Here is a 23,926-nt window from a genome sequence, read left to right as displayed (position 1 = left end):
TCTCTCACTCACCCCCGAGAGGACAGCAAAAGTCTCCCATGTGCTTAGAGTAGAAATAAACTGCAGTCCATATCTTCATTGGGGGAAAGCGAACCCAATTTACACGCTGCTCCATTTCAGATGAACGCTCCACTATTCCCCCACCAGGAATCTCCCCCAGATTCCTCCTTTGTGTCCTGCAATATTGTTGAAATAAATAACCTTTTAGTACAATCAGTGTGGGGATCTTCACTTGAATTATCGGCCCGTAGATAGCTCACTCATGATCTGCTTCTAGATCCATTAACTATCCTGGGAAGTGATTTATTGGCGAAGGGGAAGAAAAAAGAGATGGAGAAGAGGGAGAGAAACAGTGGATTCAGAAAGACAACAGTGCCCTCTACTGGTTAGTAATGTTAACATCACTTCTTACATGGGGATACACAGCAGTCGGAAACGATAGTATCTCAATTTGTGTCTGTAAAAGTTAATTGAAACCTCTCATTTCTGTATAAATACAAGCTGTTTCTCACCCCATAATGTTCTATTACTGAAAGGAACCAACCCAAAAGAGTAACTTCCCTCTCACTGAACAACCATCGTCTTGGATATAGGCTCCAGACAGATTTGAGAAAGAGACATGAGCGGTTATGCAAAATCATAATGAAAAATGGTCTCTCTGCGTTTCTCACAAGCGCTTCAGAGATCAATATTTGACTGAGGAATCCTCCCAGTTGGCCACATCATTGTAGCCTGATGGCCCAATCAACACCAGGGCCTGCGTGGTATTATGGTGGGAAGAACAGAGCACTCAATGACGGGCAGGGGCATGCGCTAGCCCCACCGCGCTCCCCCCTCTCTTCCCAGTCCCTTCTTCCCCACACTCCTGTGATGTGTCGTTACACGCCTGGCTGGCTCCTCTTCCATGACAGACTGTTACTTCCTGGAGCGGAAACACATTTGATTGTTAACATCTGGGCCATTACAATTGCAAACTAGGACTCTGTACATCAATCAGGAAGTGATTTCAAAACAAAGAGACCGTCCTCCAATCCATCTATTGGGAAGCGGGGGCATTACATGCTCCTGTAATCCCGGCTAATTAGCGGGATAATGGGAATGAGATTTATGAATCTGCCGAGGAGAGTGGAGGTGCGAGGGCACACTCAAATTAGCAGGGATGCACGCCAGAGCCGCAATAAACTGGGTGAGCTTTTTGCAGTGTTGTTTTTTTTTATCAACTTCACTCGGTCTGTCAATCTCTCTGTGTCTAGTTTGTGAAACCTCATGCTGGTGGGACCAAGTTAAATGTGTTAATTAACATAAAATAACCATGGTTATATGACAAACCACTTCAAATGGAAAGTGTCTACAATTAATTGATATCCTTCCTTCTTGAGGTGGATTGTCATATAACCATTTGAAACCTCTGTTATTACCATGTCCCACTGCAGGCCTTTGGTATCCTATACAGATGTATGGCGATCATCCTGGCCATAGTGACAAACAGAGAAGAGCCCAATACTTATTCCACTCATAATGAATCCATTGAATTGTCCGTGAAGGCATTACTCACAACTCACAAGCAGTGGCTCTCGGCTGTAGAGGGGGTGAGGAACAGAGAACACTGACATATGGTGTTTTCTCAGATGGATAAACAGATGAAGAGAGAGATAGGGCTACAGTATCTCCCTCCCTCTCTGATCCTGAGCCTTGGTTTGTTTACCCTAAAACAGGTGGGCCAGAGGACATGACCTCCAACCCCTATTGTCTGCTAGCCTTTCTCACAGGATGAGAGGTGGGAGGTCAAGTAGGACACCATCACACCATGTAGGGGGTAATGTTCTTCCATATCAGCAGTTACTACAACAACTGTCAACATTTCAGAACACCAAACCAGAGAGCAGTTTGCTATTCTTTTGTCAGAATGGTACATTTCCCTCAGTAACTAATCCAGCTGTCATGCTAATCAAAGTGGAGTCCAGTTCTCTCAGGGCTGTATGCGTTTGTGAGGGAGAGAGTGAGGGAGAGAGTGAGGGAGAGAGTGAGTGAGGCAGTGCATTGTCCCTGGTGCCACCCTGCAGGCTGCCCTCCCTCCCCAGTGGCCACAGAGCCCTGACCTTGCCTGGCGACGGGGTACATCAACCATTAAAGCTCGGCATTCTGATAAGGCCATTTCTTTTCCTTCAGCATCTCTTTAATGTCATCCCTGAAATATGAAGTCATTAGACGATATTAAAACAGTGCTGACAAACTAATTAACAGAAGACATTATACGGGATGGGCTCGATTAATCCGCGTTAATTGCTCTTTTAAATGGGGGCTCCAATTAAAATTAATAAAGATTTACCGGTGATCACACAAAACTATGCCAAGGAGTGGCTGTCTGAAGGGCAGCCTAAAGTCAGCCTCTTCCATTCTCAAGTTTCCCTTCCTGTGCTCCCAACGCCGTCCCAGCGTGAGCGTGCCAAAGAGCCCATATCTTGGAGTAAGAAATGGAAGATTAAGCATAATAACCATCCCAGTGCCACCACTTTGCTCCTATTGTGTTCAGCTCTTTGCTGTTTGCTCCCGGCTTTGTCTACCAGACCCAGCTGAGGCTAGATGTGCTTGTAGTGTTTACTGTAATATCAAAAGGACGTTGCACCGCACATACATCAATGCATTAATATAAAACTGTTGTTACTTCATCACAGTACCTGAACATTTATATAAAACTGTTGTTACTTCATCACAGTACCTGAACATTTATATAAAACTGTTGTTACTTCATCACAGTACCTGAACATTTATATAAAACTGTTGTTACTTCATCACAGTACCTGAACATTTATATAAAACTGTTGTTACTTCATCACAGTACCTGAACATTTATATAAAACTGTTGTTACTTCATCACAGTACCTGAACATTTATATAAAACTGTTGTTACTTCATCACAGTACCTGAACATTTATATAAAACTGTTGTTACTTCATCACAGTACCTGAACATTTATATAAAACTGTTGTTACTTCATCACAGTACCTGAACATTTATATAAAACTGTTGTTACTTCATCACAGTACCTGAACATTTATATAAAACTGTTGTTACTTCATCACAGTACCTGAACATTTATATAAAACTGTTGTTACTTCATCACAGTACCTGAACATTTATATAAAACTGTTGTTACTTCATCACAGTACCTGAACATTTATATAAAACTGTTGTTACTTCATCACAGTACCTGAACATTTATATAAAACTGTTGTTACTTCATCACAGTACCTGAACATTTATATAAAACTGTTGTTACTTCATCACAGTACCTGAACATTTATATAAAACTGTTGTTACTTCATCACAGTACCTGAACATTTATATAAAACTGTTGTTACTTCATCACAGTACCTGAACATTTATATAAAACTGTTGTTACTTCATCACAGTACCTGAACATTTATATAAAACTGTTGTTACTTCATCACAGTACCTGAACATTTATATAAAACTGTTGTTACTTCATCACAGTACCTGAACATTTATATAAAACTGTTGTTACTTCATCACAGTAGCTGAACATTTATATAAAACTGTTGTTACTTCATCACAGTACCTGAACATTTATATAAAACTGTTGTTACTTCATCACAGTACCTGAACATTTATATAAAACTGTTGTTACTTCATCACAGTACCTGAACATTTATATAAAACTGTTGTTACTTCATCACAGTACCTGAACATTTATATAAAACTGTTGTTACTTCATCACAGTACCTGAACATTTATATAAAACTGTTGTTACTTCATCACAGTAGCTGAACATTTATATAAAACTGTTGTTACTTCATCACAGTACCTGAACATTTATATAAAACTGTTGTTACTTCATCACAGTACCTGAACATTTATATAAAACTGTTGTTACTTCATCACAGTACCTGAACATTTATATAAAACTGTTGTTACTTCATCACAGTAGCTGAACATTTATATAAAACTGTTGTTACTTCATCACAGTAGCTGAACATTTATATAAAACTGTTGTTACTTCATCACAGTACCTGAACATTTATATAAAACTGTTGTTACTTCATCACAGTAGCTGAACATTTATATAAAACTGTTGTTACTTCATCACAGTACCTGAACATTTATATAAAACTGTTGTTACTTCATCACAGTACCTGAACATTTATATAAAACTGTTGTTACTTCATCACAGTACCTGAACATTTATATAAAACTGTTGTTACTTCATCACAGTACCTGAACATTTATATAAAACTGTTGTTACTTCATCACAGTACCTGAACATTTATATAAAACTGTTGTTACTTCATCACAGTACCTGAACATTTATATAAAACTGTTGTTACTTCATCACAGTACCTGAACATTTATATAAAACTGTTGTTACTTCATCACAGTACCTGAACATTTATATAAAACTGTTGTTACTTCATCACAGTAGCTGAACATTTATATAAAACTGTTGTTACTTCATCACAGTACCTGAACATTTATATAAAACTGTTGTTACTTCATCACAGTACCTGAACATTTATATAAAACTGTTGTTACTTCATCACAGTACCTGAACATTTATATAAAACTGTTGTTACTTCCTCACAGTACCTGAACATTTATATAAAACTGTTGTTACTTCATCACAGTACCTGAACATTTATATAAAACTGTTGTTACTTCATCACAGTACCTGAACATTTATATAAAACTGTTGTTACTTCCTCACAGTACCTGAACATTTATATAAAACTGTTGTTACTTCATCACAGTACCTGAACATTTATATAAAACTGTTGTTACTTCATCACAGTACCTGAACATTTATATAAAACTGTTGTTACTTCATCACAGTACCTGAACATTTATATAAAACTGTTGTTACTTCATCACAGTAGCTGAACATTTATATAAAACTGTTGTTACTTCATCACAGTACCTGAACATTTATATAAAACTGTTGTTACTTCATCACAGTACCTGAACATTTATATAAAACTGTTGTTACTTCATCACAGTACCTGAACATTTATATAAAACTGTTGTTACTTCATCACAGTACCTGAACATTTATATAAAACTGTTGTTACTTCATCACAGTACCTGAACATTTATATAAAACTGTTGTTACTTCATCACAGTACCTGAACATTTATATAAAACTGTTGTTACTTCATCACAGTACCTGAACATTTATATAAAACTGTTGTTACTTCATCACAGTACCTGAACATTTATATAAAACTGTTGTTACTTCATCACAGTAGCTGAACATTTTTCGGGGGTTCTTTTCTTACGTTTGTGGAACCTGGCACAAAATTACCGACAGTAAGACAGTGTTGAATTATGGAATCCATAATAATGGTTGCTACTACAATCATTTAAAGGTGATGAAACATCCACATGGACGACTGTTTAAGTCACATTCATATTTGTATCTGTTGTGAAAATCTAAAAGTTTGGAGGATAGGCTCAGGACCAGTGTTGTAACAGTATTGTTACAGTAACCAGGGCAAACCTGTGTGGAGACTTTTACAACATGACTGTGTCACTGTATAAGAAAGAATGTTTTGTTTGATTGCTAAATGATAAAAGAAAATAAATCATGTTGGGAGAATAACACGGTATGCATGCTATGAACTAGCACATCAAAGGCCATGCATCAAATAATAAAAGAGAGATCTTGGTCAGCACCCTAATTGAGCCGAGACCTCTCGATGTTACTTCAGTGATCCACTAGATGACACTGTTTCTCTATTGAACGATCCTTTATTATGTCCCTCTGTGAAATTCCCTCTATATTCACGTTCTCTGTTTTTAAAGATATATACACATATCTTCACAAGTCTCCATGAAGATACTACCATGACAGTTTTACAATATGTAAATGTAGGGGAATTTTTTTATTCAATTGTTTCTCGTAATTGCTTCTGGATTAGAGGGTGTTTCTTAATTAACAAACAAGCATAGCTAGCTATCCACCCATGGTTCCTCCTCTCTAAAAATCTCTTTCAAAAATGTTGGGTAACGGTGTTCAAATAAGTAGGGATATTTACATTATATAAACCTTACAATTATACTAAAATTCAACTTGTTTTCTTTTCTCATTTAAAATGTTATTGCTTTTCCCCTACCCTATATATTTTCTATTCCTTTGCTGTCACACTAGGAGCTTCAGCACAGTAAGCCCTGGGGGCAGTTGGACATTTGAGACAATTCTCTTTGTTTTCTTTCATCATATCAGGCATTACCAAGTCTTATACTGAAAATGTCATAACAAATTAATTTGAACAAAGTACTTTAGTTCAACCGGTGGCTTTTTAATTGAGTTGAAATGTTAAATCAATTTACGGAAGAAGATTGATCTAATTGAAAATAAATGTCTATTAAATGATTACCTAGGTTGGTATACTCCACTCCTTCTCATAAAGCTAATCAAACCAATGTTTTAATTTCTTAAATGTTATCATTTCAGATGTAATTGGTGCTTGGGTGCCTAACAGGTTTTCCAATTAAATGTTTGTTTTGTGAGGTGCCAAAATGATTTTAATACATTAACATGAAACAGTCTACTTTAATGAAGAGCTTCTACTCTCACAGTGTATGTAGACTCCTTTGTTTTTCTTTCTATTCATTTGTGTTTATAAGAAGTCAAAGACATACTGTATTTTTACAGCATGTTTTTTCATACATTTAAGGGTATCGTATTGATAGTCTTTTAATAGATTTATAATAAATGATGGCTGAATATCAAGTCAGGTTTGAAGTTGACAGGCTTCCATTGAGCTAACCACAGGAGGCCCTCTATCAGATAGCAGGGAGAGGAATCACGCCATTCATAGTTGTGGTGTCACCGTGTGTGTATATCTGTGGGTCAGCGTGTGTGTGTCTTTGTGAAGTGATTAACACGCTTTGAGCAAGCCGGTGCCTGGAAGAAAAAGTCAACGGGTTTGTGGAATTTTGCTTTGGTGGCACAACTCTGATATGAGGTCACATTGGGCATTACTCATTAGGAGGGAATGCATTGTGTCTGTTTTTAAGACATGGCAGTTGTTCGCATCCACGCTGCCCACACAATTAATGCAATGTGAGCAACGTAGTCTGTAGGACTTTAAACAGATGTCTTTATGACATGGATTAGTGTCACTTTAGCGGCTCGGAATTGAGGCAGAATACTTTCAATGTGGTGTTACAAACAGTAGTAGTAAAAATATGAACTATATTTACTAAATGTTTGGTGATGCCTGAAATGAATTGTGAAATAATTCAATAAATTAAAATTGTGATTATTTCCATCTATTTATATATAAGTCATTTTATTAGACAACCTCATCCAGAGTGACTTACAATCAGTGATATAAAAACAAGACGTCTCAAGATGAAGTAAGTGCAGCTTTATTCTATCAGCAGGACTATCAAATAACCACTCAGAATATGGTGTCTATGGAATTGAGTTGACAATAGGCAATAGACTGTTTTGTGCCTAGAAATAGGCACAAAACATCTAAACATAACTTTGTACTTTTTTGTACATACAATTTTTTCTCAAACAATTGGTTCTTTGTGGTCATTTGCAATATTTACATGCTATTAGGTTAATACATTTAGCGTATTCACATTTACATAAAACACTTGCTACAAAATAAAAATAAACTATTACCACAGTATGTCTTTCTCTCAGAATCATCCAAAACCGCATGTCCATTAGGAACCATAAGTCAAATATGTATAGAAACGACCATTTTGTTCACGTTTGTAAGTCTATCAGACCTAGCAAGTACACTACAGTATTAAACCACTGCCCTTAAATATCACTACATCTACAAACATGCAACTACATCTTGTCTTAATTGAATCCCTATGGAGATGCACAGACACACTACGATCTGCTGTCAGCTAAGTTTTAAAAAACTCCTAGGAGAGAGCTGGAGCAGTGCTATAAAGCTCACTGAGACTGTAAAAAGCTGTAAGTGCAGTAAGTAGGCTCCTATACTGCAGTGTATAATATGTAATTTACAACATAATCCATTTGTTCCTTGATTCTCTCACTAAAATCCAATTTATTGGCAAGACGTGTTACATTAGCACTTATTGTCATTGTATGACTGCAAAATGTCCTTCCTTTCTCGAGCATGACTATTGTTTGCTCTGTCTATAGGCAGGTGGATGACTTGAACTCATCTGGGACATCACTGTCCAGTTTACAGATGACCTTGTAGATTGCCTTCTTCCAAGAGGGGTCAGAATCTTTGGCAGTTGAAATGGCGTTGAAAAACTCTTGGAGAGTAATTTCAGCAACCTCAAGGAATCTATCAGGAACCTGTTGGTAGAGAGATCAAACACGATGTTGTGCTTAAAGCCAAGTCTCAATGAATTACGTGCACTGAAACCAAGCAAAATCTAAACCAACGGCTTCTTTAATGTGAGTGACAAACCACCACAGTGGATGGGAGGTGTGTTGTCTCATTGTTTACATAACTCTTTTCTACAGTGCTCTGAACCAACACTGTGGAACCTGGACCTACATGCAGGGCCGGATTAAAACAGGAGTGAAGCCCCTGGGCCCAGGCTAATGGGGGGCCCAAGGGGAATCAAAACTAATAATAATGATAATAATAATAAAAATAATAACAATAATAATAATACTGTGTATATATACAGTACCAGTCAAAAGTTTGGACGCACCTACTCATTTCAGGATTTGTCTTTATTTTTTACAATTTTCTAAATTGTAGAATAATAGTGAAGACATCAACACGATGCAATAACACATATGGGATCATGTAGTAACCAAAAAAGTGTTAAACAAATCAAAATATATTTTATATTTCAGATTCTTCAAAGTAGCTACCCAATGCCTTGATGGCAGCTTTGCACACTCTTGGCATTCTCTCAACCAGCTTCATGAGGTAGTCACCTGGAATGCATTTAAATTAACAGGTGTGCCTTGTTAAAAGTTACTTTTAACTTTTAGGAGGTGTGATGGTGTGGGGGTGCTTTGCTGGTGACACTGTCGGTGATTTATTTCGAATTCAAGGAACACTTAACCAGCATGGCTACCACAGCATTCTGCAGTGATACGCCATCCCATCTGGTTTGCACTTACTGGGACTATCATTTGTTTTTCAACAGGACAATGACCCAAAACACACCTCCAGGCTGTGACTACATGGAACTCTATTCCACATCAAGTAACTCATTCAAGCAGTAAAAATAGATTTAAAAAAACAGATTAAAAAAAAACTTATGGAACAACACAAACATAGGCGCATACACTCACACACGATAACATGCGCACTATACACACACATACACATGGATTTTGTACTGTATATATGAGGTAGTGGTGGAGTAGGGGCCTGAGGGCACACAGTCTGAATGTGTGGTAATGTTTTAAAAATGGTATTAATTTCCTTAATTTTGCTGGACCCCAGGAAGAAGGTCCACACTCCACCATTTTGTATTTATTATGAGGATCCATAATAAATATAAATACAAAAATGGAGTGCTGCATCAAATGATCTGGCCTTCACAATCACCCGACCTCAACCCAATAGAGATGGTTTGGGATGAGTTGGACCGCAGAGTGAAGGAAAAGCAGCCAAAAAGTGCTCAGCATATATGGGAACAAGATCGTTGTAAAAGCATTTCTCATGAAGCTGGTTGAGAAAATGCCAAGAGTGTGCAAAGCTGTCATCAAGGCAAAGGGTGGCTACTTTGAAGAATCTAAAATATAACATATATTTTGATTTGTTTAACACTTTTTTGGTTATTACATGATTCCATATATGTTATTTCTTAGTTACAATGCAATGTAGAAAATAGTTTTAAAAAATAAAGAAAACCCTTGAATGTGTACAGTTGAAGTTGGAAGTTCACATACAGCTTAACCATACACATTTAAACTCAGTATTTCACAATTCCTGACATTTAATCCTAGTAAAAATTCCCTGTTTTAGTTCAGTTTGGATCACCACTTTATTTTAAGAATGTGAAATGTCAGAATAGTAGTAGAGTGATTTATTTCAGCTTTTATTTCTTTCATCACATTCCCAGTGGGTCAGAAGTTTACATAGACTCAATTAGTATTTGGTAGCATTGCCTTTAAATTGTTTAACTTGGGTCAAATGTTTCGGGTAGTCTTCCACAAGCTTCCCACAATAAGTTGGGTGAATTTTGGCCCATTCCTCCTGACAGAGCTGGCGTAACTGAGTCAGGTTTGTAGGCCTCCTTGCTCGCACACACTTTTTCAGTTCTGCCCATAAATATTCTATAGGATTGAAGTCAGGGCTTTGTGATGGCCACTCCAATACCTTGACTTTGTTGTCCTTAAGCCATTTTGCCACAACTTTGGAATTATGCTTGGGGTCAATGTCCATTTGGAAGACCCATTTGTGACCAAGCTTTAACTTCCTGACTGATGTCTTGAGATGTTGCTTCAATAGATCCACATAATTTTCCTTCTCATGATGCCATCTATTTTGTGAAGTGCACCAGTCCCTCCTGCAGCAAAGCACCCCCACAACATGATGCTGCCACCCCTGTGCTTCACGGTTGGGATGGTGTTCTTCGGCTTGTAAGCATCCCCATTTTTACTCCAAACATAACGATGGTCATTCTGGCAAAACAGTTCTATTTTTGTTTCCTCAGACCAGAGGACATTTCTCCAAAAAGTACAATCTTTGTCCCAATGTGCAGTTGCAAACCGTAGTCTGGCTTTTTTATGGTGGTTTTGGAGCAGTGGCTTCTTCCTTGCTGAGCGGCCGTTCAGGTTATGTCGATATAGGACTCGTTTTACTGTGATAGATACTTTTGTACGTGTTTCCTCCAGCATCTTCACAAGGTTCTTTGCTGATGTTCTGGGATTGATTTGCACTTTTCGCACAAACGTACCTTCATCTCTAGGAGACAGAACGCGTCTCCTTCCTGAGCGGTATGACGGCTGCGTGGTCCCATGGTGTTAACACTTGCATACTATTGTTTGTACAGATGAACGTGGTACTTTCAGGCGTTTGGAAATTGCTCCCAAGGATGAACCAGACCTGTGGAGGTCTACAATTTTTTTCTGAGGTCTTGGCTGATTTCTTTTGATTTTCACATGATGTCAAGCAGAGGCACAGAGTTTGAAGGTAGGCCTTGAAATACATCAACAGGTACACCTCCAATTGAATCAAATGATGTTAATTAGCCTATCCGAAGCTTCTAAAGCCATGACATCATTTTCTGGAATTTTCCAAGCTGTTTAAAGGCACAGTCAACTTAGTGTATGTAAACTTCTGACCCACTGGAATTGTGATACAGTGAATTATAAGTGAAATAATCTATCTGTAAACAATTGTTGGAAAAATGACTTGTGTCATGCACAAAGTAGATGTCCTAATCGACTTGCCAAAACTATAGTTTGTTAACAAGAAATTTGTAGAGTGGTTGAAAAACTAGTTTTAATGACTCCAACCTAAGTGTATGTAAACTTCCGACTTCAACAGTAGGTGTGTCCAAACTTTTGACTGGTACTGTATATACTGTATATATTATATATACAGTATATATTATATATGTGGTATATATATATTTTTTTTTCTGCAACCACCAACCACAGGAAGAACCCGTTCTCAATGAGTGTAGACAGCCTTAACACAAGCACATACAGGTATCTGCCAATATAAAGGAAACACCAACATAGAGTCTCTTAAAAGGATGTTGCCAGAACAGCTTCAGTGCACCTTGGCATAGACTCTACCAGTGGACCTAAACCATGCCAGGAAAGTATTCAGACCCCTACCCTTTTTCCACATTTTGTTAAGTTACAGCCTTATTCTAAAGTGGATTAAATAAATAAAAAAATACACACAATACCCCATAATGTCAAAGTGAAAGTAGTTTTGTAGACATTTTTGCGAATGTATTAAATATTAAAAACAGAAATACCTTATTTACATAAGTTTTCATACCCTTTGCTATGAGAATCAAAAATTGAGCTCAGGTGCATCCTTTTTCCATTGATCATCATTGAATTGTTTCTACAACTTGATTGGAGTCCACCTGTGGTAAATTATATTCACTGGACATGATTTAGAAAGGCACACACCTGTCTATATTAGGTGCCACAGTTGTCAGTGCATGTCCGAGCAAAAACCAAGCCATGAGGTTAAAGGAATTGTCCGTAGAGCTCCGAGACAGGATTGTGTCATTTCTGCCGCACTTGAAGGTCCCCAAGAACACAGTGGCCTCCATCAATCTTAAATGGAAGAAGTTTGGAACCACCAAGACTCTTCCTAGAGCTGTCCGCCCGGCCAAACAATCGGGGGAGAAAGGCCTTGGTCAGGGAGGTGACCAAGAACCTGATGGTCACTCGGACAGAACTCCAGAGATCCTCTGTGGAGATAGGAGAACCTTCCAGAAGGACAACCATCTCTGCAGCATTCCACCAGTCAGGCATTTATGGTAGAGTGGCCAAACGGAAACCACTCCTCAGTAAAAGGCACAGCCCGCTTGGAGTTTGCCAAAAGGCACCTAAAGGACTCTTAGACCATGAGAAACAAGAATCTCTGGTCTGATGAAACCAAGATTGAACTCTTTGGCCTGAATGCCAAGTGTCACGTCTGGAGGAAACTTGGCACCATCCCTACAGTGAAGCATGGTGGTGGCAGCATCATGCTGTGGGGATGTTTTGCAGTGGCAGGGACTGGGAGACTAGTCAGGATGGTGGGAACAATGAACTGAGCAAAGTACAAAGAGACCCTTGATGAGAACCTGCTCCAGAGCGGGTTGGGGCGAAGGTTCACCTTCCAACAGGACAACGGCCCTAAGCACCCATCCAAGACAATGCAGGTGGCTTCGGGACAAGTTCCTGAATGTCCTTGAGTCTCCCAAACAGAGCTTGGACTTGAACCAGATCGAACATCTCTGGAGAGATCTGAAAATAGCTGTGCAGCAACGCTCCCCATCCAACATGACAGGGCTTGAGAGGATCGGCAGAGAAGAATGAGAGAAACTCCCCAAATACAGGTGTGCCAAGCTGGTAGCGTCATACCCAAGAAGACTCGAGGCTGTAATTGCTGCCAAAGGTCCTTCAACAAAGTACTGAGTAAAGGGCCTGAACACTTATCTAAATGTGATATTTAAGTTTTTTAATAACTTGTTTTTGCTTTGTCATTATGGGGTATAGTGTGTAGATTGATGAGGGAAATAAACAATTTAATCCATTTTAGAATAAGGCCGTAACGTAACAAAATGTGGGAAAAAATCAAGGGGTCTGAATAATTTCCGAATGCACTGTATACTTTATATGCCTCATGGACTAAAGTGTTTCCTTTATTTTGGCAGTTACCAGTATGTCTACTGTTGGGAAGACTGCAGTTTTGGCAGCATGCGCTAAATTTACAGCTTGTTGCATTGTGGCCATAGACATATAATCCATAGAAGGGTTTAGTAACTTCTTATCCTGGCAATTTGACTGTTAAAGTCATGGGTACAGTAGCAATGGATACCAGTCCTGACTTGAATGGGAACTGCCATCTATGGATTATTTTTCTATGGTTGGTTGCGGCTTTCGGTTTGCCTTGCAGATTTCAAAATATAATCGCGGGTAAAACGTACAGTTTGGAAAGCAAAGTTTGGGGTGCCTATAAAAAAAACAAAGCCCCGGAGCCTATGATTTCTTAATCCGGCCCTGCCTACAAGGACATTTTTAACACCCTTACTCACTTCAAAACAGACAGCTCCTTCACACTTTGTTCTCTATGCTCATAAAACAAATACAATGTCAGAATCATTAGCTGTCTGTAGTGGGATTCTGCTTTGACTTTGTAGCCTTGTTGCCTTCAACTTAGCTGTTCGGAAAGAGAGAAAGCACCAAGCCTTCCCAGGAATTTCACCCTGTTCTCAACACAGATCAACACAGATCAGGCTTGGATGCTGGGACAAGAATCTATTCGGTGCCATTATTTCCCATACACCAGCTAACAGTCCAGTTGTTGGCATAACTTTTTTTTTCTCATCTCCCGACACAAAGCATCCCTGGGAAAGGAATGTCTTAGTCCCAAGGTAAAGAAAACGGTCTTGGTTCTTTCCCACCAATCAGCCTTCTCCCTCGGAATTCACAGCATCTTTCTCAGCATTCCGCATCAGTAGCAATCTGAGCCTCGCTCAGGCGTACTGGTCCTCTAATCCCGAGTTGTTTTAGTGGGATTCTGCAGCTTCCTCTTCCCACAGTTTGATAAAGCATTGCTCTAGAGTTTAGATAATGGCTGCAAAGGCTGTGCAGCCACAGGTGCAGTGACACATGGGTCAGGGCAAGGACACAGTCATACGTGACCACAACTAGGAGATAGCTGACCAGACCAGAACCACAGAGGTAGAAGATAGCTGACCAGACCTCCACAGAGGTAGGAGATTACTGACCAGACCAGAACCACAGAGGTAGGAGATTACTGACCAGACCAGAACCACAGAGGTAGAAGATAGCTGACCAGACCAGAACCACAGAGGTAGGAGATAGCTGACCAGACCAGAACCACAGAGGTAGGAGATAGCTGACCAGACCAGAACCACAGAGGTAGGAGATAGCTGACCAGACCAGAACCACAGAGGTAGGAGATAGCTGACCAGACCAGAACCACAGAGGTAGGAGGTAGCTGACCAGACCAGAACCACAGAGGTAGTAGATAGCTGACCAGACCAGAACCACAGAGGTAGGAGATTACTGACCAGACCAGATCCACAGAGGTAGGAGATTACTGACCAGACCAGATCAGGAACAGGTTACTGAGAGGAGAATTCTATGATATGCTAATGAAGGTGTATTACCCTAATACTACATCAATGTGTAATTTATCACATTCCTGCCTAAACAACTTTATTGTTTTCCTCACTCTATGACTAATTTTAGTTTCAGGGCAAAAAGCACAGCATTGGCTGCATCAACCGAGGAGTGCTGATGAAAGCAGAATGAACACACTGTTCCCATACATAAAGATAATTCAGTCAGCATTGACCATATTTTCTTTGAATACGTGTTGCAATTTACTTTGGAAAGGGAGGATGCTAATCTAATATGTAATAATCTAAAATCATGGAAAAACATTGACGAGCTTACATACAGTATATAGTTACATTGGATACCAGGGGAGGAGATAAACACATTTTGACTTACCTGGAAGTCATTGGCTTTGTTGTAGTGCATGTTGAGGGCTCTGAACAGCTCAGAGTCTCTGCTGATGGACATGTCTTTCACATCATTGACCCCGTCCACTATGGCCTGGCGGGCAAACTTCTCCATCTGGATGTAGTAGAACTCCCGGAAGTTACTGAACCACTTGATGAGCTGAGAGGTGATGCACCGATTGAACTAGAGACACAAGGGGACAACAAGTTGAGAAACATTTACTGACATCGTTTATTCAGATTACATGTCTTTATCCACCAAATAATCAAGTTGATGCAAGATGATCGAGAACCTACTCTGTGTCAAAACCGTGTCTTCTCTCTTTTTCATATCCACTTACAAATCTGAGCTGGAATATAAATATGTTGTTTTGGGTAAAACAAGTCAATAAAAATCTATAAAATCTATATAGTCGACAATCACCCAACCTCAACCCAATTGAGATGGTTTGGGACGAATTGGACCGCAGACTGAAGGAAAAGCAGCCAACAAGTGCTCAGCATATGTGGGAAATCCTTCAAGACTGTTGGAAAAGCATTCCTCATGAAGCTCGTTGAGAGAATGCCAAGAGTGTGCAAAGCTGTCATCAAGGCAAAGGGTGACTACTTTGAAGAATCTAAAATCTAAAATATATTTTTGGGTTACTACGTGATTCCATATGTGTTATTTCATTGTTGTTGGTGTCTTCACTATTATTCTACAATGTAGAGAATAGTACAAATAAAGTAAAACCCTTGAATGAGTAGTTGTGTCCACATTTTGACTAGTACTGTATGCAAGCAATGTGGATTGTGTTGGTCTGTCATTTTATTCAACGTTAATTGCTCTGATCTTTTCCCACCAACTTACTGAATAAAAAAACATCTGTCAAAGCCGTGTGTTTCTAAACTCAGTCTTGACATTAGCCTGGTTATTCTATCTCTTCATCCAGAAAGAAAGAAAAAAACGCCCAAGGGCTGGGCAGGCATCAAAGACGTTTATTTTCTCTGCTGCTATCGGACGGTGAGAAAGCCACAGTGCAGCGCAAGGACAGAAGGAAGCTTCCCTCTCAGTGACTCTGCCTGATAGGATGGAATCAGACACCAGGATTAGAACTGTCTTTTGTTCAGTGCCACTTCCCACCACAGGGTCGTGGGCAAGGAGGAGACGCAGTAGGCTGCTGGCTGCAGGCCTCCCTTATGACCCTAGGGTCAGATAGAGTAGTGTGGAGGCCAGGCCTGGGCCCCAGACACAGACTGGCCCTAGCAGGACATGTACCGGCCACGGTGGAAGGAGAGGGGACAGGAGAGGAAACACACAGGGCACACAGAAATACATGATGCTGTGGTTAGGCCCAGTGCTCGCCTCACAGCCTGCCTGCGTGCATGTCTAAAACCTGCCCTGTACTGACGCAGAACAACAGTGGCTTTATTACAGTCTTTTGTCACTCCATTTGCTGACTAGAGTGGCTTTTTAAAGAAAGAACGCCCCTCTATCTCCCTAGTCTATGCCCCAGGACATGCTACTGGCTTAACAGCTTTGTTTTTCTAAGCCATGTGTTCTTTTGTTTCCTTCCTCCGACCTACTGCTCATTCTGTCCCAAAAATACATCAACAAGTATTCTGCAGGCAAATAGGGTGAACAGAGAACAAACCCATTAACATTAAATAACATAACGTTAATTAATATTGTGTTAGCTTACCTTGACATCGGGAAAGAAGGTTTTCAGCACATTGGAGCTGGGATAACGGGTGTAAAAGAACATCAGCTTAGCTTTCTTCAGATGGTTGGGGGTTAGGCCTTCCTGAATGTGTCAATGTGTTAAGGCCACAAGTTCTGTCAGTCAATCACAATTAAATACAGTTCACATACACTGTAAAAAGTGTTAATAGATTAGAATACGGAATTGCCTCTTTCTCCAATTAAAATGAATGACACTAAATAACAGCTCTGTGGTAACCAGGAAGTCAATAATGACCCTACAACATTATGAACTAGATTAGGGATTTGAATTAGTCACTGCGGCTCTTACCCCTAATGCCTAGCGGTGGTGATGGTGATTGTTTGGGAAATGATTTGAATAGTAACTAGTTTACTTGATCATTTGAAGACATCTTCCAGCTAGAAACGTTGCTTGAAGTATGATTTTTTTAGTATTAATCTGGTTCATCATGTTACAAATAAAATCATACCTATTCTATTCAACTAGATCTTCAGAGGCCTTTCTTTCTGTAGCCCACGGCCACGCTTTAGGTAATACTTCCTTATCAGCAGGTCACAGCACACTATACATTTATTAGGGAATCCTACCTTTGAAATAAGGAAGTTGGAATGAAAGATTGATGAGAAATTGTTCAAAGAGAACCACAGCTCTTTGTACAGTAAAGATAAAGCATATCCTCAGAGAGCCTAATACAATTCTTCTCCAAATCCTTACAACTAAGGACAATGACCACTTCTGACCACGGGCACAATCTTCACATCACTTAGAGTTGTTCAGTAGAGGTGAAAAAGAAATATGGCACAGGAGTTGGCTTACTACAGTTTACCTGTGATGTGCCGGTAGCATATCCAAAGATCAAACACTGCTAAACAACAGCAGCAGGGGACTATTAGCATGTTTCTATCATAATGATTATGGAAATAATTATTAATATGTTTCGTTTGACAATGTGATTATATTAATTTATGATTAAAGCGATCATAATCATGATAAAATGCAGAGTGGTGTCATTGAATATACTCTCACTAGATTACATTTATTGTTGGAATGTTTTTCGTGTGTATAAACACATCTTTTGATGGCTGTGTATGTATCCTATATATACTCAAGAAGACAAGTGTTCTGGTAGGGAGGCACTTCTGCTTTCCACAGGCACTCAGCTCTGACCTTTCAGATGCACTCCTATCACACTGATGATAGAGAAATATATTCTGCACCTTTTCAAGTCTGAAAAAACACTGTTTCCTGGACAGAAACAGAAGCTTTCTCTGCCTTTGAAAATTGGCTTTTGTTCCTGACAATTCTTATCAAAGCCTTGTATTCCTTTTTATTTGTCTTTTTCTAGACTTAAAGTCATTACTCTGCTCAGATTAAAGAAGATGCTATAATTTTATTTTGGGTTAGCGAGATCAAAGAAAAAATGATCCTTGAAGTCTGTATTAATGGAACTACGCATGCTGCATTGAACGGCAACGAATCATTGTTCAATTGGGAAGGCAAAACAGAGGGAGTTTGTATAGTGAATTTTATAATGAATGTAGATACATAATATCAGATAACTCAATATTAGTAAACACATCTAGGATTATTAATACAGTGTACATAATGCTCTATGTCATTATGTCAGTGAAAGAAAATAGATATTCTATGGAGCATTTAATGCATACATCCATAAATTATATACTTATAAATGCAATTCTACATTACTAAATCTACATGCTGACAAATGTTAGCTGGAACACTACCACGCTACGAGATTTTTTAGGCCAGTAAAAGGATATATTCAGAGACATGTAGGAGTTTCTCTCTGCCATGCTCTGCATGTCCCCACACTCCATCTTGACGTGAGGTAGACACAGACTGTCCACGGTCACTGGTCCCAGGCCTGATGTGCGAGGGTGGTGGGTCAGGTGGCTGGATGTCACTTTGGACCTCATGGCGATGGCATCCCAGGGCAGCTCCACCGAGTCTGGGGAGGTTCTGTCCATGGATGGGGGCACGCATGGGAGACCTCCGAAGTTAGTGTGGGACCCGTATTTGAGGAGGTGTTCCAGGATTTGACTGTCATGGAGAGGTGTGCTGTAGTTAAACTGGAATGGAGAATGGTGTAAGGGGTAGGGCCTCTTCACCGTCGGGGTAACTGAGCTAAGCTGGCTTAGGAGCGGCTTACGGACCACAAGAGACAGAGCCTCGGTCTGATCCTCAGGGCTGCAAGGCTCAGTGCTCTCGTAGTACTCTAGAGCCTGGGGTTTGGCTGTCTCCTCAGTGTGTGATTGCTCCTGGTTACAGGCTACCTGGCCCTTCCTCTCAACTCCCACGTCGATGTTCTCCGGGGTGTGACACATGCGCTGATAAGATGACTGGTTGAGCCCCGTGGAGGAGAGTTTCTTGAACACCATATCTACACTCTCACTCACCGCTTTGGAGAGCTCATGCTTCAGAGTCTCCTGTAGGTTCTTGCCTTCCTTTTGATGTGTCAGAAAACTTCCGTCTTTCTTCACCCTGTCCTTACAGTCTCCTTTTGCTCTGTCATGCTTCCTCTCTAACTCTTCATCCATGTTTTTACGGAACCCAGACTCTTTGCTTGGTGTGGCGTCGTCGTGTTTTGCGGTGCTGGCTGTGCCTGTGCCATCTCTGTCCTCACGCTCCGTGTCTTCCTGGTTATAAACCTGCAAGAACTTCTCCTGGAGCTGTCTCAGGAGCCTCTGCATGCTCTGGAGCTGCTCCTTGAGCTTGTGGCACTCTTCATCCTTACTGCTGCTGCCACTGCTGCTACTGCTGCCTCTGTTAGCCGGTGCAGCAGCATTGAGACTGTGCTCCTGATGCTGGGGGAGCCTCTGTTTGCGTTTGTTCTCCCTGTAGGCCTCTCTAGCCTCCCTGGTGTCTGACATGGCCCTTTCACTGTCCCCATGGAGCCTGCTGTTGGGAGAGCCCGCCATGCCTCGGATGATGTTCTCCACACGGGCACGCTTGGCCTGGAGGTGATCACTCAGCGGCCTGTCCCCCTCAGGGCTGGCTCCGTTTGAGAGGTGACTGCCTGGGGATGCAAATTCCGCCGTGCTGTCCTTGGAGGAGACACTGCTCTGGTCCTCCTGACTGGAGTCAGCCATGGTGGAGCTGGACACAGCCGAGGTCGGTAGGTAGAAGTGGCTTTCGTCCAGAACCCTCTTGTTTTGGACGGTTTTGCGCAGGAGGTGGGAAATGATGGATCCATTGGAGTATGAGGTTAGAGGCTCATCGTACATGTTTCTGCGGAAGCAGGGGATCATGAGCTCAGCCTTGTCATCCTCCACACCGCCGTCACTGGGGTTGTGCATGTTCTGGTCAGGAAGGCTTAGGTTCATGCTCACTGTGAACCTTTTTATTGCTGTGTCGGGACACCTTAGAGTGAGTCACAATGAGATGAATGGACCACAGACTGCTCTGGATATGCAGGTATCTGAAAAGCAAAGGATAAAACCTGAATAGACCATAAATCTCTTATTCAGTACAGCATCTATAGCACAGGGTATATCTGTGAACAGTATGCAACACTTAACAATATTTGGGGTTCAAATTGTTGTGTTTTGGGGAAAGTAGAAAGCACAAGTACAAGTTAAACCTACAGAACATAGAGCAGAGGGCTTGCATCAGAACACTTCGGTTACTAAATGTCAATAGATAACGCTCCCTCATTTCTCTATTACATGCCACTTAAATGATATTCAACAGAGTTGATTGAATGTATATAATCATGTTGGGAAACAATAATCTGCTTCTTCCATTATGCTTATGACACCTTAAAGAAGTGATGCACAGAAACAAACTGTCATTTAAAATAATTTTAAATATAATGCAATATGTGATCCTGCTATTTCATATTTAGAACTTGAAATTTCATCTGTGATCTTATAATCACTACCTCAGTTAACAAACTTGTTATTACATATTCATAGCATGGAATGGCAAGGGCCCGTAGATCATTATTTGAAGATCCTCAGATGTATAAGAGAAATCTCTAAGAAGTCAAGGCACAGGGGAGTGCACAGTTGTGTCTCCCTTTCATCTTGGGTTGGACATAGTCAATATGAATGATAAAAAGAATAACAGTTTCACTCATGAAAGGTATTATTTAATCAGAATATGAAAGGCAAGAAAATATTCTGAAAAAACACACAAAGGATCAATCTACAGTACCAGTCAAAAGTTTTGACACACCTACTCATTCGAGGTTTTTTTTTTTTTTTTACTATTTTCTACGTTGTCGAATAATCGTGAATACATCAACACTATGAAATAACACATAAGGAATCATGTAGTAACCAAAAAAGTATTAAACAAATATATTTTATATTTGAGATTCTTCAAAGTAGCCACCCTTTGCCTTGATGACAGCATTGCACACTCATGGCATTCTCTCAACCAGCTTCATGAGGTAGTCACCTGGAATGCATTTCAATGAACAGGTGAGCCTTGTTAAAAGTTAATTTGTGGAATTTCTTTCCTTCTTAACGCATTTGAGCCAATCAGTTGTGTTGTGACAAGGTAGGGGTGGTATACAGAAGAAAACATGATTTGGTAAAAGACCTAGTCCATATTATGGCAAGAGCAGCTCAAATAAGCAAAGAGAAACGACAGTCCATCAGTACTTCAAGACAAGAAGGTCAGTCAATCCGGAAAATGTCAGTAAATTCAAGAACTTTGAAAGTTTCTTCAAGTGCAGTCGCAAAAACCCTCAAGCGCTATGATGAAACTTGCTCTCATGAGGAGCGCCACAGGAAAGGAAGACCCAGAGTTACCTCTGCTGCAGAGGATAAGTTCATTAGAGTTAACTGCACCTCAGATTGCAGCCCAAATAAATGTTTCACAGAGTTCAAGTAACAGACACATCTCAACATCAACTGTTCAGAGGAGACTGTGTGAATCAGGCCTTCATGGTTGAATTGCTGCAAAGAAACCACTACTTAAGGACACCAATAAGAAGAAGAGACTTGCTTGGGCCAAGAAACACGAGCAATGGACATTAGACCGGTGGAAATCTGGCCTTTGGACTAATGAGTCCAATTTAGAGATTTTTGGTTCAACCCACCGTGAAGTATGGAAGAGGAGGTGTGATGGTGTGGGGATGCTTTGCTGGTGACACTGTCAGGGATTTATTTGGAATTCAAGGCATACTTAACCAGCATGGCTACCAAAGCATTCCGCAGCAATACACCATCCCATCTGGTTTGCGCTTAGTGGGACTATTGTTTGTTTTTCAACAGGACAATGACCCAAAACACACCTCCAGGCTGTGTAAGGGCTATTTGATCTTGAAGGAGAGTGATGGAATGCTGCATCAGATGACCTGGCCTCCACAATCCCCCAACCTCAACCCAATTGAGATGGTTTGGGATGAGTTGGACCGCAGAGTGAAGGAAACACAGCCAACAAGTGCTCAGCATATGTGGAAATGGGTGGTTACTTTGAAGAATTTAAACTATAACATATATTTTGATTTGATTAACACTTTTTTGGTTACTACAAGATTCCATATGTGTGATTCCATAGTTTTGATGTCTTCACTATTATGTAGCAAATAGTAAAAATAAAGAAAAACCCTTGAATGCGTAGGTGTCTCCAAACTTTTGACTGGTACTGTATATTATTAAGAGGAAAATAAATGAATGAATGTTTTTATCTCTCATTTGCGTTCAATTGTAGTTTCTTTGTAAATTGATTTATTCCAATGTGTGGATCATGTTTTTGTATTTTTTTTATCTCTGTAAAAACAGCATGTCAAGACAGCTAGTAAAAATGTCTCCTGGTAAAAACATCGATCAAATTTACCACAATCACTATTAATTACACATTACAAATGACGGACTTGCATTCTATAAAAACAACACACAATGAATGTATATTTCACCAAGCCCTCATGTGATAAATATTTTGTTTTACATAAGTGAGTAAATAGCCTTATAACCAATACGAACATTTTCTTTCCAACAACTTTTTTTGGAGGGAGAAACACATCAAAATAAAAATACAAATACATTACTGACCACTATGACTACAGAAAGTTGGAAAAATAGACATCCTCAATAAATACAGTGAAGTCATTCATATTCCACTTACAGCACGTCTTTAATGTATAATTTACAACACATTGCACATTGTGTAGGCTACCTGGTGTATGGCAGTGACTGAAGAACTGGTCATCTCCATACTTGATTTACAATTTGAGGATGGATTATTTGCCCTTTATTGGATGGAAGCTCTTTCTGTCGTTTGTTGAATCATCCTTACAACTTTTTTTAGTAAGGTTATCTAATAGGAGAGTCTTATTCTTTAGGCAATTAATGATTATCAAGTACATTTATTTGGATCAATCCAAAACGAGGCATGATATTCTAACATAATAGCAAATGTAGCCTATAGCCTACGTCCATCTGCATGGAAATGACAGAACTATCCATAAAACTATAGTTCATCAATTATAGAGTTATTAATATATTTTTAAACAAGACAAACATTACACAATGTTACAGTGCAGCTTGTAATCTGTAGTGAAAAGCAGTCTATAAGTGCTCATTGAGAGTTTTGTATGTCAAATGTTTAATCAATAAGCCTAAAATGTGCCTAAGATTTGCCTAAAAACACAAAACAAACGTGCCTTTATTTACTGAATTAATGATACACACAAAAAAACGTCAAGAATTCAACATAGCTGAAATCATAAGCAACCAATGAATTTGCATGTGGACAATACTGACATCAACTAACAATAAGGTCAACAATCATAGCCTTTAGTTGTGAAACTAAGGATGTAGCTGAGAAATGTTGGCTTAGTTGTCATCCTGAGAATGTCCCAAAGTAAACGAGCACACAGAATGCGCACCTTACCTGTTGCGGTGAGTAGAGTCGGGGTTGATACACTGAAAATGAATGTGATGAGAGCTGGAGCTACTGTCAATGCATCAAAAAGAAACAGAGGCGTGGCCTCGGAGTTGACTCAACTCTGAGGCCAAGGATGATTTTTTATTTAATTTCAACGTTATTTAACTAGGCAAGTCAGTTAAGAGCAAAATATTATTTACAATTAC

At 39.8% G+C, this 23,926-nt stretch overlaps 1 protein-coding gene across 1 annotated transcript; it reads right to left on the bottom strand.

Annotated features, from left to right (window-relative positions):
* Positions 1-7,355: 7,355 nt before the first annotated feature.
* prox2 (prospero homeobox 2) lies at positions 7,356-23,784 on the bottom strand. Its single transcript, XM_045723470.1, has 5 exons — positions 23,727-23,784; positions 18,646-20,301; positions 16,842-16,951; positions 15,149-15,343; positions 7,356-8,314 (listed from the first exon to the last, which is right to left on the bottom strand). The coding sequence occupies exons 2-5, from the start codon at positions 20,204-20,206 to the stop codon at positions 8,147-8,149; spliced, it is 2,034 nt and encodes a 677-aa protein (XP_045579426.1). The 5' UTR covers positions 20,207-20,301; positions 23,727-23,784; the 3' UTR covers positions 7,356-8,146.
* Positions 23,785-23,926: the final 142 nt, after the last annotated feature.

This window comes from Salmo salar, chromosome ssa09 (assembly GCF_905237065.1).
Source record: "Salmo salar chromosome ssa09, Ssal_v3.1, whole genome shotgun sequence".
Taxonomy (NCBI): Eukaryota; Metazoa; Chordata; class Actinopteri; order Salmoniformes; family Salmonidae; genus Salmo; species Salmo salar.
This window is presented reverse-complemented; position numbering and strand designations above follow the sequence as displayed.